Raw genomic sequence first — 15100 nt, 5'->3', positions numbered from 1 at the left:
CTTTAAAAAAGGGAAGAAGGAGGATCCGGGGAACTACAGGCCAGTCAGCCTCCCCTCAGTCCCTGGAAAAATCATGGAGCAGGTCCTCAAGGAATCAATTATGAAACACTTAGAGGAGAGGAAAGTGATCAGGAACAGTCAGCATGGATTCACCAAGGGGAAGTCGTGCCTGACTAACCTAATTGCCTTCCATGATGAGATAACTGGCTCTGTGGATGAGGGGAAAGCAGTGGATGTGTTATTCCTTGGCTTTAGCAAGGCTTTTGATAGTCTCCCACAGTATTCTTGCCGCCAAGTTAAAGAAGTATGGGCTGGATGAATGGACTAAAAGGTGGATAGAAAGCTGGCTAGATCGTCGGGCTCAACGGGTAGTGATCAATGGCTCCATGTCTAGTTGGCAGCCGGTTTCAAGTGGAGTGCCCCAAGGGTCGGTCCTGGGGCCAGTTTTGTTTAATAACTTTATTAATGATCTGGAGGATGGTGTGGACTGCACTCTCAGCAAGTTTGCAGATGATACTAAACTGGGAGGCGTGGTAGATATGCTGGAGGGTAGGGATCAGATACATAGGGACCTAGACAAATTAGAGGATTGGACCAAAAAAAACCTGATGAGGTTCAACAAGGACAAGTGCAGAGTCCTGCACTTAGGACGGAAGAATCCTATGCACTGCTGCAGACTAGGGACCGAATGACTAGGTAGCAGTTCTGCAGAAAAGGACCTAGAGGTCACAGTGGACGAGAAGCTGGATATGAGTCAACAGTTGCCAAGAAGGCTAACAGCATTTTGGGCTGTATAAGTAGGGGCATTGCCAGCAGATCGAGGAACTTGATCGTTCCCCTTTATTCGACATTGGTGAGGCCTCATCTGGAGTACTGTGTCCAGTTTTGGGCCCCACACTACAAGAAGGATGTGGAAAAATTGGAAAGAGTCCAGCGGAGGGCAACAAAAATGATTACGGGTCTGGAGCACATGACTTATGAGGAGAGGCTGAGGGAACTGGGATTGTTTAGTCTGCAGAAGGGAAGAATGAGGGGGGATTTGATAGCAGCCTTCAACTACCTGAAGGGGGGCTTCAAAGAGGATGGAGCTCGGCTGTTCTCAGTGGTACCAGATGACAGAACAAGGAGCAATGGTCTCAAGTTGTAGTGGGGGAGGTCCAGGTTGGATAGTAGGAAACACTATTTCACTAGGAGGGTGGTGAAGCACTGGAATACGTTACCTAGGGAGGTGGTGGAATCTCCTTCCTTGGAGGTTTTTAAGACCCGGCTTGACAAAGCCCTGGCTGGGATGATTTAGTTGGGAATTGGTCCTGCTTTGAGCAGGGGGTTGGACTAGATGACCTCTTGAGGTCCCTTCCAACCCTGATCTTCTATGATTCTATGAGAAAGTGGACAGAAATTGAAGGAAGTGTAGTACTTTATGTATACTTTTGACAGGTATACGTCACTTTTAATTTACAAAAACTTCATATTGCACATGTAAATATTCTATGGCTTTAATTTCAATGAATAATTGTGTACACACACTGAAAACAATACAATTGTTTTTAAAAATAATATACACTCAAGGGAGGAATCCTAATGATTCCTAATGTTCCTTTTTAAAAATAAGATGAAATTAAAGCAATGTGACTCCAGTTATTGTAAAAAAAAAAAAATAATAATCTTTAATACCTGAGCAGCAAAGCCAATACTTGTGCCATTTCCTGATAAAGTGAGTTTTATGTGACTGACTTTTACAAAACATGCAAGAAGGGTAAGAGGGGTGTGTTCTAGCTATTGGAACTAGAACCGAGGCCCTTTCAAAGCTCCAAGAGCTGAGAAATAGATGATGCCTTGTTAAGTTGCTGGAGCCATCTTTACTTGTAAACTTGAGCGCATGTGACAAAGAAATAATTGAAATGCAATAAATGTGAGACTCCACAATGCTACTCTTGGTCACTTCTTAGAGCCTTAGAGTAGAGCTACACTGCAAGTGGTTTCCAAGGGGTATTTGTATCTTCTCTTGCTGGGGAATTCCCAGTTCATTCAGATCTCTTTGGAAAGTGGTTGGAGGCGTATGGTGTTGGGTCGGGGAGCCGGGGGGTTAGTTGCAACAGGTTAAAGTTACCGTACACATTGTGTCTAGGTTGAGGAGAAGATCAAGCAGACTCATCGCAAGTATCTTCTCCAAGAGCAGCTGAAGATTATCAAGAAAGAGCTAGGCCTAGAGAAGGAGGACAAAGATGCCATAGAGGAGAAATTCCGAGAGCGGCTCAAGGATCTGGTAGTGCCAAAACATGTCATGGAAGTGATTGATGAAGAGCTGAACAAACTTGGTTTGCTGGACAATCACTCCTCAGAATTCAAGTGAGTGCACACTAATGCTCTGTGCAATGAGGATTAATTAGAGCTGTATATGAAATGTGTGCAGTGCCACAGGGCACCTAGAGCAGTGGTTCCCAACGTTCTTACAAAGGGATCCTCCAACTACCTTTTGTCTCTTATTGTGACTCACCAATACATAGAGTGTGTGTGTGCGCACCCCTCCCCCCACTTCCTTCTCCTCTGCTCCTAGGGATGCCATTTCGGTGGTGGGGAGGGGACACCTTTCAGTGGGGGTCCAGCAGCCATTTCGGCCTAGGGAAGCTCTTAGACAGCTTTTTAGATTTTAACCTTCAAAAAATGCATTTTGGAAGCGTTTGTTGTGATTACTTCCTATACATCCAATAGTGCCCCCAGCCTTATACTCACCCCAAGTCACCTGGCAGCATCTTGCACCCCCCACCATACCTGGCAGCTGCCCCTCCCCTCAATCGCACTCTGCTCCATGTTTCAGTGAGCTGCCCCCAGTCGCTGTGGGGGCGGCAGTCAGGGAGCCTTCGGTGGCATGCTTGCGGGAGGTCCGCCGGTCCCGCGGCTTTGGCGGCAATTCGGCGGCAGATACACCGAAGCCGTGGGATTGGGGGACCTCCCGCAGGCATGCCACCAAATCCGCATTACCAGTGGACCTCCTGCAGGCATGCTGCCGAAAGCCACCTGATTGCCGTGCTTGGGGCAGCAAAATACATAGAGCTTAAAAGGATCTCACAAAACTGGGTGACTGGGCAACAAAATGGCAGATGAAATTCAATGTTGATAAATGCAAAGTAGTACACATTGGAAAATGTAATCCCAACTATACATATAAAAGATGGGGTATAAATTAGCTGTTACCACTCAAAGAAAAGATCTTGGAGTCTTTGTGGATAGTTCTCTGAAAACATCCACTCAAATGTGCAACGGCAGTCAAAAAAGTTAACAGAATGTTGGGAATCATTAAGAAGGGATAGATAATATGACAGAAAATATCATATTGCCTCTATATAAATCCATGGTACACCCACATCTGGAATACTGCATGCGGATGTAGTCACGTCATCTCAAAAAAGATATATTGGAATTGGAAAAGGTTCAGAAAAGGGCAACAAAAATGATTAGGGGAATGGAACAGCTGCCATATGAGGAGAGATTAATAAGACTGGGACTTTTCAGCTTGGAAAAGAGACGACTAAGGCGGGATATGAAGAGGTCTATAAAATCATGTCTGGTGTAGAGAAAGTAAATAAGGAAGTGTTATTTATACCTTCTCATAACTCAAGAACTAGGGGTCACCAAATGAAATTAATAGGCAGCAGATTTAAAACAAACAAAAGGAAGTATTTTTTCACACAACGCAGTCAACCTGTGGAACTGTTTGCCAGAGGATGTTGTAAAGGCCAAGGCTAAAACAGGGTTCAAAAAAGAACTAGATAAGTTCATGGAGGATAGGTCCATCAATTACTATTAGTCAGGATGGACAGGGATGGTGTCCCCCTAGCCTGTTTGCCAGAAGCTGGGAATGGGCAACGGGATGGATCACTTGATGATTACCTGATCTGTTCATTCCCTCTGGGGTACCTGGCATTGGCCACTGTCGGAAGATGGATCTTTGGTCTGACCCAATATGGCTGTTCTTATGTTCGTATGAGTGGTGTGGGTCTGAGATGGGCTCGTGGTGGTAGTGGTAGACCCTTCCCACAACCCTTTGGTTGGTTAGGACACCTCGCTTGGGAAACACTGACCTACAGTGTGGGGATTGCTCTCCTTGCTCCATAGTATTGTTCTCTTTGCATTGTGTAGAATCAGTATCCAGAAATGAAAGGGTAACTTAGCTCTCCCTTATGGACTTACTGTAGTTCCTGTAAATAATTGTTCCGTTGATTTCTGTTTTCACTGTGTCAATTTACTTTCAACTGTTTTCTTTGGGAGTTCTAGAAATCATTTCTTACAACCTAATGGGGTGAGCAAGGATTATGTAGTCCCATCCCCCACTCCTCAGTTCAAGGCTCACACAGTGCTCACATGCTCACTCACTAAGCAGCTCAGCTTTGGCTCTCAAAAGAGGGCTCTAGATTTCATGAGAAACAAGAGGCTAATCTGTCACATGACAGTGGCTCTGCAACATAACTCTTGTTAATTGATTGAAAATGCTTGGGCAGGATGGGAATTGCAAAGGGCTGAATCACTCTTGCAACATAATCAGTTACTCATTGATGTGGGCTTTCAGGAGCATAGTGGTGCTTCCACACCTTTTACTAAAGGGGTCCCATCAACTATATTTGGTCTTTTTGGAGACCCACCATTGTGTATATATACAGTGTGTGTTCATGTGCGCGCACACATACATATACCCTTCCTCTGCTCCCTGGGGTGCCATTTCAGATTTCAGTGTGGGGGTAACTTTCAACAGGGGCCCAGGAGCCACTTAGGAGAGTCAGCAGCCATCATTTGGAAAACACTGGCATAGATCAACCTGTGCCCAAGCTTTTGGGATTTCACTGTGACCAGGGCTCCATCAATGCAAAGCAGCATTTTGTGTAGTTGTCACACAGTGAATGCCACAACATCTCTTTGCATCTAAAATATACTAAATATTTTTGCTGGCACAGAAAGAATTCTCTGCCTTGCCATGCTGGAAACCCATCTTAGATTTCCAGCCCCAGTATCTTGGTATCTGGACTGTGCGCACTTTGCTTGACTTTACAACCTTAATAATGTTCTTTTCACATAGTTCTGTTTGTGTGCAGTTTCCTAGTTTTAAAAAAGGTAAACTGAAAAAACAAATTCCATCTTGTGGCATTATATTGATACCCACATGGGTCATCAGCAGGGTTGGAACCGTCAGATCTGCCACACAGACCTCTTCCACTTGTGCTGATGGAGCAACTGATAGTAGGAGTAGTAGGCTGGTATCCTCTGTGTGGACCAGCTCTAGAGGGGAAAGAGACACTTTGACTATTAGTTTCACAGATGTTTGCTGACAGCAGAGGAATGACAAGACTCAGAAACCATGCATTCCATTCCAGGCTCTGGAGTACTGTGTGCGCCCTAGTGGGCATAGACTTTGCTGCTGCCAGTTCCCCTCAAAGGTGTGAACCCTTCTGTCCAGTCCTATCTCTTCCCCACTCCTGTCTTCTCATCCTAGTTCCAGTTTCCTTGCCCAGCAAGACCTAGTCTTCTCACTCCCACTCTGTCTCCTTGCCTAGCCAGACCCAATCCCCCACCAGTTTCTCAGCTGATCTCTGTCCCTCACCCTGGCCTCCAGTCACCTATTTCCCATTAGCTCCCAATCTCGTTCTCAGGTGCCTCCTCCAAACTCAGTGTCCCATCTCTTCTCCCTTGGACCTTCCAGATCTTTCTCCCAGTCTCTTTGCCCAGCTAGTTACAGTTCTACCCTTGTACTCCAGTTCCTCATTAGATCTGTCTCCCTTACCACCCTACCACATTTCCTTTCCCCCACCTCACTGGTTCAGTCCTAATCTCCTTGCCCAGCAAGTCCCAGTCCTCCCTCACCAATTGTGACTCCTTATCCAACCTTGTCTGCCCTATCTTGTCTCCCCTCCCCTCCCAGTCCTCCTTTTCCCTCTCCTGTGCAGGTCCAGCTCTTGACCCCTCTGCTTACAAACCAGGCAGCTTCTCCATGCTGCTTAGGCCCAACAGGAAGGTCATTCAGAGGATAGGAGAGACAGGCTCCCTGCTCTCTGCTCTGATGCCTGGACCTGGCACAGCCCACCGCTGCAATTGCAGGGAAAGTTCAGTTCAGACTTGTCCTGGAGCATGCTCATTGCAGAAAAAATCCTTGCAGAATTTAGCTGCTAAAATCTAAAGTCTCTACTGAGCGTGTGAACTGTGATGTTTTTTTTCCCCTCAAGTCCCTGCTTCAAAGCATGTGGTTACTAGAGCTTTTAAAAGAAGAGGTTACTAAGGGTACGTCTATACTTACCTCCGGGTCCGGCGGTAAGCAATCGATCTTCTGGGTTCGATTTATCGCGTCTTGTCTAGACGCGATAAATCGATCCCGGAAGTGCTTGCTGTCGACGCCGGTACTCCTGCTCCGCGAGAGGAGTACGCGGAGTCGACGGGGGAGCCTGCCTGCCGCGTCTGGACCCACAGTAAGTTCGAACTAAGGGACTTCGACTTCAGTTACGTTATTCATGTAGCTGAAGTTGCGTATCTTAGTTCGAAGTGGGGGGTCAGTGTGGACCAGGCCTAAAATTCTTCACATGGATAAAACAATGTGTGTTCTCAGAAATGGCTGAACCGGTTGGCTCAAAAATTCATCCTGAGGCAGATACCCGACATGTAAAACTTCAGTCCGAAAGGTTAAGGTTTGCAACGTTATAAGCAAGGGGGAAGGGTCAGGCAAACTTAATAGGTGGTGCTGCCCGTCCCACCTATAAGAAAACATATGGAGCATTAATATATAAACTGTTACAACTGTTCAGTGAATGTTCTTCAGGTTGCAGAATCAAGCACCTTAAAATTAGTAAATGGCAGACTCACGTTTGCTTGTGCAATTTTAATTCTGCCTCTTGTGATTCTGTCCCACTTACTGAATGAGGCAGGGGTCCTGTGGAAAAAAAATAGTATGTGACCATGCAGTTAAACTGTATGGGGCATACCACAAGGGCTCAGATTTAATGTTGCAGGGGCCAGAGTAAATCTGGTTTCCTAACTTTCGAGAATTTGCCATTGCCATCTGAATAATGTATTTTTAAATATATTTTATAATTTTCTCTGTGTGTATTCTTTGGGGGGGAAGCGGGGACCCAAACTTATACTTACAACTGTAACAACTTTCACCCCCCATCATGCATTGTCAGCCAGGTTTGAACTGTAAATCGTCAGTACATATAGCAGCACAGGAGCTACAGGACTAACTGCATTAACTGGCAGTAGGAGAAGGCTGTTATCCCAGAGGGCGTGGGGTGGGCCATTGGAGACAGGAGCCGGGGGGGGGGGGGGGCGGCGGCAATGGGGGAGGTGACTCCCCAGTAGCTAAGGATGCTTGGTCGGGGAAGCCCAGCCTGGAAACTTTTCCCCATTCCCTCTAAATCTGCCTTGGCAGCTCCTCCCAGGTATTGCTAGTACAGTGCCCTCTGTTGCTGCTCCAGTGGCAGCATTAGCCCAACCTCAGAATGTTCATGTGCAGTTGTTATTTTGGGAGGCTGCCAAAATCTCTGTGCACGATGCAAACAGAAGAGAGGTGTGTGGGTTTTTTGTTTTTTTTTAACAGTTTGTTTCAGCCAAACCTGAACAGAATTTCAAGTGACAAAGAAAAGACAGGTCCTAATCCAAGGGCTTGTGTCCTGCCAGATATCAAAGACCTTCTGCAAATGGAGATGTTCATATTTTTCAAAACAATGTTGCAACAGTAGCCTAGGGGTAGTTACTCATTCTCCCTGTGACAAAGCTGATAGGACATTCAATCCATTTTCCCCATGAGTACAGGTTAAATCCCGCTCATCTTAATGAAACTCTCTTTCACTGGTGTGTTGGGTTTTTGCAATATTGACTGTTTTGATTGTGTGCTGCTGCCAGTGTTACCCGGAACTACTTGGATTGGCTGACATCCATCCCATGGGGTAAATGCAGCGAGGAGAACCTGGAGCTGAGCAGAGCTCAGGCAGTTCTGGAGGAGGATCACTATGGAATGGATGACGTCAAGAAGCGAATTCTGGTAAGGCAGTGTATGCCATTCTAGGTGGCATTGTGCAGCCTGGCTCATGGCTCTCTGTACAGTTTGTTTCCTCATGTGTCTAATGGGGGAGATGCATGAGCCTTGGTGGGGTGGGTAGTGGCATATTTTAGTGCCTCTGACTGTATAAGGGTAGTTTGCTTATTACTGTTCAGTGATCTCAAACTAGAGCCCAAGATTTTTGTTCCCCCTCTATTGAATTGTCATTGACATCTAAAACAGTGGTTCTCAATGTGTGGGGCGCATCCCCCTAGCGGGGGTGCAGAGGAATGTTCGGGGGGGCATGTGGCCAGGTCGGGGCCAGTCCTCATAGGGAGTGGGGAGGGAGTGCCACACTTCCAGCCCTGATCTGCCCCCAGACCAGCTCCGCTTCCAACCCCATTCAGGCCCTTGTCCTGCTCCATCTCGAGGCCCAGCTCCACCCTCACTCCGTCTCCGTCCCCAAACCAACTCCGACCCCAGTCGCAGCTTCACTCCGGCTCTGCCCTCATCCCCTGTCCACCCCCAGACCAGCTCCTCCCACATCCCCAGCTCCATCTTCAGCCCCGGCTCTGCTGCTGAGGAAGCCTTGGCTGTGCAGTAATGGAAGGGGGGCGCAAACGGATTCCGTTACTGGTAAGGGGGGTGGGGAGCGGCGGTGGCGGCAACTGGAAAAGTTTGAGAACCACTGACCTAAAAGATTGTTCTTCTGATTTTAAACTGCTGTGTACCATTTTGCCACTGGGTGGCACTGAGCAAATGAGAAAACGCCATAGGGAAATAGTTTCCTGATTAACATTTATTCACTGCCCAGAAACGTCATTAATGCAGAGTTCAGGTTTACCAGCCGTGCCTCATACCCTTCCAGAATGTAGAGTGCATCTATATTTAACCCTCTAAAATCCAGGAAACACAGAGCTTAAGGTACACACCAGGCTGCCCTTCCACCTAGCTACCTCCTACAGCTGGAAAAAGCTGCTGTGGATATATTGTAAGTATGTTTCAGCAAGGCTGCCCTATAATAAGCAGACATGAGAGAGAACTATGTAAATGTGCCATTTTTTTGTGTTGTACTGTGTCCCACGGAATTGCATTGTCATTCATCTGCATGCACTCCATCTAAACTGCACAGTATTAGGGTGGCTGTGTTGATTGGTGCAGGGGCCACTTGCATCGGGTAGCCACAGCTCACACTGTGATATGAGGATAGGTGCATCCACGCCCAGAGACAGCAGACACATTTTTTCTGCACTGAGTTATGTGGATTGTGCAAGCAGAGGAGCACAGTCGCTATTCTTGCCATGGTAGCACACTGGTAACATGCATGACAGAGCACTGAAGGGCACAGGTGAATGCTTGTCTTAAGGACTCCCTCTAGGACAAAGGGTAACTGTGGGGTGGGCTGTGCAGAGCAGGTTGAAGTGGCTGAGCATAAGCTCGGAGCAGCCAGCTGGTGTTCTCATTTCGGGCAGGCTTAGAGACTTTTGCCTTTGTGAGGACGCAGTCTGACAGTTTCTTGTACTACATCCTCACGGTGCTCCTCCTCATCGGAAAGAATAGAGTGTTACCACGTCTGCCAGGGCAGTTAAGGTGTCATTCAGAGGGCAGAGTTCAAATTGTAGGGCAAGAATGATATATACCTTAACTATCTGGGGTACCCTGTGCTTAGACAACCTCAAACCACTTAGAGGCATGCTGCTTCAGCCTGTTGTGGACACACAGGCCCACACTCTGTGCAGCCGCCATCTATTACAGCAACTTGCTAGAACCAGAGAACCATGCTTCTGCAACTGGGTGAAACTGACAAGAGCTATGTCCTGCAGACTGAAACATGCAAGTATTGGTCCAGTTTCATTTTGCAGCAGAGGCAAGACATTTCTCTCTCTCTCTCTCTCTCTCTCTCTAACAATGGGGAAGTAGTTCAGGAACACTGAACAGTAGGGGCGGAGTGCACACTGACTGGGAGAGGCAGGTAAGAATCAGCGAGGGTAGGAGAGAGGCATAGAATCCCACTTCCTAAGTCACAGGGGAGAAGCGGCTCCGTCCCAGCAGACAGTGGAATTGCGGGGCTCCATATATAGATGTCAGCTTGTTGCCCCATGGGAGCCTGGTGTGCCCCGGCCAGGAGAGGATGTGCCAGCCCTCTCCTTCGAGGTTAATCTGAGGAGCTATTTCTTACCTATCTCCTTGGGTATAAATGGTGTCAGGTAAAGTCCTCCAGCCCTGCGTTACTGAAAAACTTCCTCAGGGTAACTGTGATGTTCTTTTTCTCCTGGTTGAATGTGGGGCTGTGACTGTATTTGACTGTAATGCATTTTCTGTTGGTCAGGAATTCATAGCGGTCAGCCAACTGCGAGGATCAACCCAAGGGAAGATTCTTTGTTTTTATGGCCCTCCAGGGGTTGGCAAGACCAGCATTGCCCGCTCTATCGCTAGAGCCTTAAACCGAGAGTATTTCCGCTTCAGTGTCGGAGGAATGACTGATGTGGCAGAAATCAAAGGGCACAGGTCAGTTTAACTCAAGAATTTCTCACCAACGAGTTTTTATCAACCTTTACAGTGACCTAGTTGATGATGAAATGTGCATGTAATTTAAATTCCCATAGTCAGGGGCAACAGGTTTGTATAATTTTTGGTGGTGCCAAGAATGGGTCCAAGTCCTGCCTCCACACACCTGCCTTGTAAGCCAATATATATTTTTAAAAATAATGTAAAATGGTGAGGGCTCTGGGGTGGGGTGTAGGAGGGGCTCAGGCAGAGTTAGGCTGCAGGGCTTTGGCCAGTGATGAGGGTTCACAATGGAGGAGGGGGCTCAGGGGCAGAGGGTTGGGGTGTGGGGGCTGGGGGTGCAGGCTCTGGGATAGGGCAGGGCCAGGGATGAGGAGTTTGGGGTGCAGGCAGGCTGACCCCAGCTGGGGCCAGAGAGGAGGACTCCCTCCAGCCCTCCCGCACCAGCAGCAGTGAGCTCCAAGGAAGAGGCCCCCCTCTCTCCCCCAGCAGCACACTCACCTCGCCCCACTGTCACTGTACATGCTCCTAGGACCCCTCTCAGGTCCAGGAAGCCCCTTCGCCTCCCTTGTGGTGGGTGCTGGGAGGGCTGCCATCATGTGTGCGCCTCCTCCCCTGCTGCTGTCCCTCACTGTAGACTCGCTGGGGGTGGGAGATGGGGATGCCCCTTGCCCAGCGTGGGGGGAGGGGAGGGGGGGCTGTGTTGGTGGAGGGTCCCGCCGGAAAAGGGAAGGGTCCATCCGTCCGAGGCAGAAGGGCAGGGTCTGGGTCAGCCTGACCTGGCACTAATGGTTGGGGGGTGCTAGGACCCTGTGGCTGCAGTTGATGCTGGGAGCCGGCAGAGCAGGGAGCTGCAGGGGGCAGCCGCCCGCTGCCCAGGGCACAGGCAGGGACGCTCGGGGGTGGCAAGTGGGGCCGGGGGAGAGACCTGGCCCCGAACACTGGTGGAGCTGGGACCCGGGGCCCTGAATATTGCTGGAGCCCAGGCACCACGGGCCCATACAACTCGCCACCCCTGCCCATAGTCAAGAGAAGGATCATATGGATATAGCAGATGATTTGTCTTTGGAAAGCAATTAAAGTGATGATCTGGGCAGGATTTTAAAATAAACAAATATCAATTTAAAAAAATATACATCTATATATATATTTTTAAGTACATCATGCTCTCTGCTCCTCTCTGGCTGTTCTATAACTTTGCCCCAAATACCTTTCCAATTACTCTATGTAAGGTGCTGTTGACTAAAGGATGTAGCCGATTGTTTGTTTGACTATATTTGCAGTTCATTCTTAAAAATGTTCAAGACCAAGTAACGAAACATAGCCGAATGTATTGCATAAAGACAAAGCAGAACAATACAAAATGGAGACATACAGACCCTCTTTTGGGAAGCAAATTCTTGCAGTGTGTTCACCTTCCACAGAAGGTGCACTTCAAGGATATATGGGTGAGGTAATATCTTTTATTGACCAACTTCTGAAACCTTGTATATCTCACCAACAGAGGTTGGACCAATAAGATATTTCCTCACCCACCCTGCTTCATAGATACGCATTTCAGTTAGTAGTGTTTATACCAGCCACTAAAATCCAGCTCACCAGTTCATAATAATTCCTTAACTCGTTATTTTGTTCTGTACTTTTCTTATCTTGGTTTTGGACACTACACTCCAAACCAGTTGGGTATAGAGATACAGTCCAACCAGTGCTAGGATGCAGCATTCATGTATCTTGGCTTTGACAGGCTTCCTATCTTCTAATGCCAAAGCTGACTTCAGCTTTGCAAAGTGTTGTGGGATACTTAACAGGGGTGAACAGAATTGTGGGAACATTCAGTTAATGTAATTTCCCAAAACCTATAATATATATTGTATTAATACCATGCACATAATACCTATGCGTAATGTGTGTATTGGCTAACACTGCTTAGACACTAGCCATATTGTATTAAAAACGTACGCACGTGTCTTCTGTACTATTTATTAGTACGTGATATTTGAACATACCACACAAAGCCATCACCATTTCACAAGTGTATCCAAATCCAGGAACTTCAATTTTTCAACATGCTAACCTATTTTGAAATACATCTAAAATGAAACCTCAAAGACCTCAGCTCCAAATGCTTGTTTGCAGAGGAGCTCGAAAGCTCCCCAATGTAAATGCTGACACCACTGAATTATGGTGAGGTGAGTGATGCCATTCGGATGTGTTGGAATGTTGGTGTTAGTGTGCTCAGGGCTCCTGTCTAAGGAATGATTTTAAGATGCGGACGAGTCAGCTTGGGAAGAACAAGAGGATTCCAAATCCCCCAATAAGTGAGCGCGCCAGCCTGGCATGTGTTCCCCTTCTCCTGTAATACAGAACTGGGGGCACTCAGTGAAATGTAGACAACATTTTTAAAATAGCAAAACAAAGGGCAACTCCTGCAGAGTAAAATTTGCTTGTGAAACTCCCTGCCACAAGATACATAGGGAGAAAGAAGTAAACATATTTCAAAGGTTCTTAATCCTGCTGTGCATGAGTGGTTTCTCCCATCCAGCATTGATGCCTCAGTTACCCCTCATTTGAGGCCTCTGCTTCTTTGTGGATACCAGCTCCTTTTGCTGAGAGAGCCAGTTATTCTAATGTGATTTAGCCCTGTAGTCAGATTGAGACATCCAGTCCTTTGGGGATTAAAACAAAAGTCCAAGCTAAACAAAATGATCTCCTGCCCCCTCCCAAGCACTCTAGCTGCACCTGGACCTGAGTCCACTGCTTAGCTCTAAATAGTAGTTCTTCCCTTTGTTGCAAGGGTTTCTGCCCCACTTTTCTCAGTGGTGCTGTAGGTGGGCCCCCTGGCTTTGGACCCTCAACCATGGGTAAGGGTACGATTCTGTCATGGATTCTGGGACTTTCTGCGACCTCTGTAACTTCTTTGGCAGTGGCAGGGCTGGAGTAGCTGTCAGCCCCAGGGCCACCAAAGCAGCGGCCCCAGGGTGAAGGAGTGGTTGGGGTTGGGTCAGGCCCCCCTGGGCTTAGAACAGTGGCGGTAAACCCCTGCCACAGAAGTGGCAGCAGGGCTGGAGCAGCTACTGGCAGTCAGCCCCTGGCAGCACACTGACCATTAGTGTGTCCTGTCCCCCCCCCCCCCCCCCCCCCCCCCCGCCCGGTAATTTTCGTAAGAGTCAGGAACAGGTCATGGACTTCCATGACTTTTTGTTTACTGCCTGTAACCTGTCCCTGACTCTTATTAAAAATAACTGTGACAGAATCTTAACCTCAACCATGGGCCACCATCCTCAAACTCAAAACTGTTCTGGTCCACTGCTTCCCAGGGCCATTTCCTATGGTGTCTTCTTCACTGTTTGTATACACATGCAGCCAGGAAGCCTCCACTGATCCTGCCTTCCCCAGATCATGGTCCCTGGAGAGCATCCCAAAACAGTAGTGCTCAGAGTGAGCACAGGCTGCCCTGTCTAATTCCCAGCAAGTCTGGCTCTTGGTCACATGCTCTCTGGGAGGCAAACTAGAGCCATATGAGACTGAGCCCAAACTCTCATAAAGGGCCAGCTTACTGTGTGGGGTGGAGGTTGATCCCCCAACTGAGGGTATGAAGAAATCCCCTGCTCTGCCCTCTCTGCCCCGGTATAAAAAATGCATTGAGATTCTCCACAAAATACAATGGAATAAAAACCAGTTGTCCCAAAATTCACAACAAACTTAAGAAATAAAACTGCAGTCCAGGCAATTTGTCCAAACATGTATCTAGCCCTGACCACTGTTGGAACTAGGCGAGATGGGTTTTTGATGGGGATGCTATAGAGCAGTCATTGAGAATATTCTTGACACAGGTAAAAAAATGAAGAGCTGCCTCTTAAGCACGTTGTTCCCTCAATTGCATGATATGTTGTCTGATATGTGCACGACCCTATCTCTCTTCCCTGCATATGGTCTCTCATAAAACAGGAGGACGTATGTTGGAGCAATGCCAGGGAAAATAATCCAGTGCCTAAAAAAGACCAAGACAGAAAACCCTCTGATCCTGATCGATGAGGTGATGTATCTGATCTTTCTCCTGGCTCTTCCCCAGGCTACAGGGAAACTCCAAGGGTAATCTTTCCAAATTTCCACAGTCCTATTGACTTTCAATGGGGTTTGCGCTCCTAAGTCACTGAGGCAGTTAACCCAAATGTTTAGTCTCCTATCATACACGTGTCAATTAAGATTGCTGCACGAAGGCCTTTCAGATCAAAGTCTGGCTTGCTACTGCCCTTGAACACCCAGTGTAATCAGCCAGCACCCACATACACACACTCTCAGTGGCAGACTCAGCATAGGTGGTGAAGGGGGTGAATGGGCACAAAACCCCAATTTTTCTTCTGGCCCTAAGGGGTGAGGAGGAAATTCCTCTAGGTTGGATTTAAAGCAGTGGCATGAGGGGTAAGAAGCTTACCTTGTCACCATTTGTGCTGATGCTGATTCACAGGCAGTTATAGGACTCTGGGTTGTCAACCCAACACTTTCCACTAGCATGAAAAAATATTTCAAGAAGGCAAACAGTGTATAAAGTTGCAGTGTAATAAAGTCAAGATA

General features: G+C 47.6%; 1 protein-coding gene across 1 annotated transcript in view; it reads left to right on the top strand.

The window, feature by feature from the left end:
- LONP1 (lon peptidase 1, mitochondrial) overlaps positions 1-15100 on the top strand; it is a gene marked incomplete in the record, with an annotated part of 47747 nt that overhangs the window by 20869 nt on the left and 11778 nt on the right. The window contains 4 exon segments of the mRNA XM_034755542.1: positions 2129-2349; positions 7882-8020; positions 10347-10525; positions 14474-14561. Coding sequence (XP_034611433.1) covers positions 2129-2349; positions 7882-8020; positions 10347-10525; positions 14474-14561 — 627 coding nt within the window.

This window comes from Trachemys scripta, chromosome 22 (assembly GCF_013100865.1).
Source record: "Trachemys scripta elegans isolate TJP31775 chromosome 22, CAS_Tse_1.0, whole genome shotgun sequence".
Lineage (NCBI taxonomy): Eukaryota > Metazoa > Chordata > Testudines > Emydidae > Trachemys > Trachemys scripta.
This window is presented reverse-complemented; position numbering and strand designations above follow the sequence as displayed.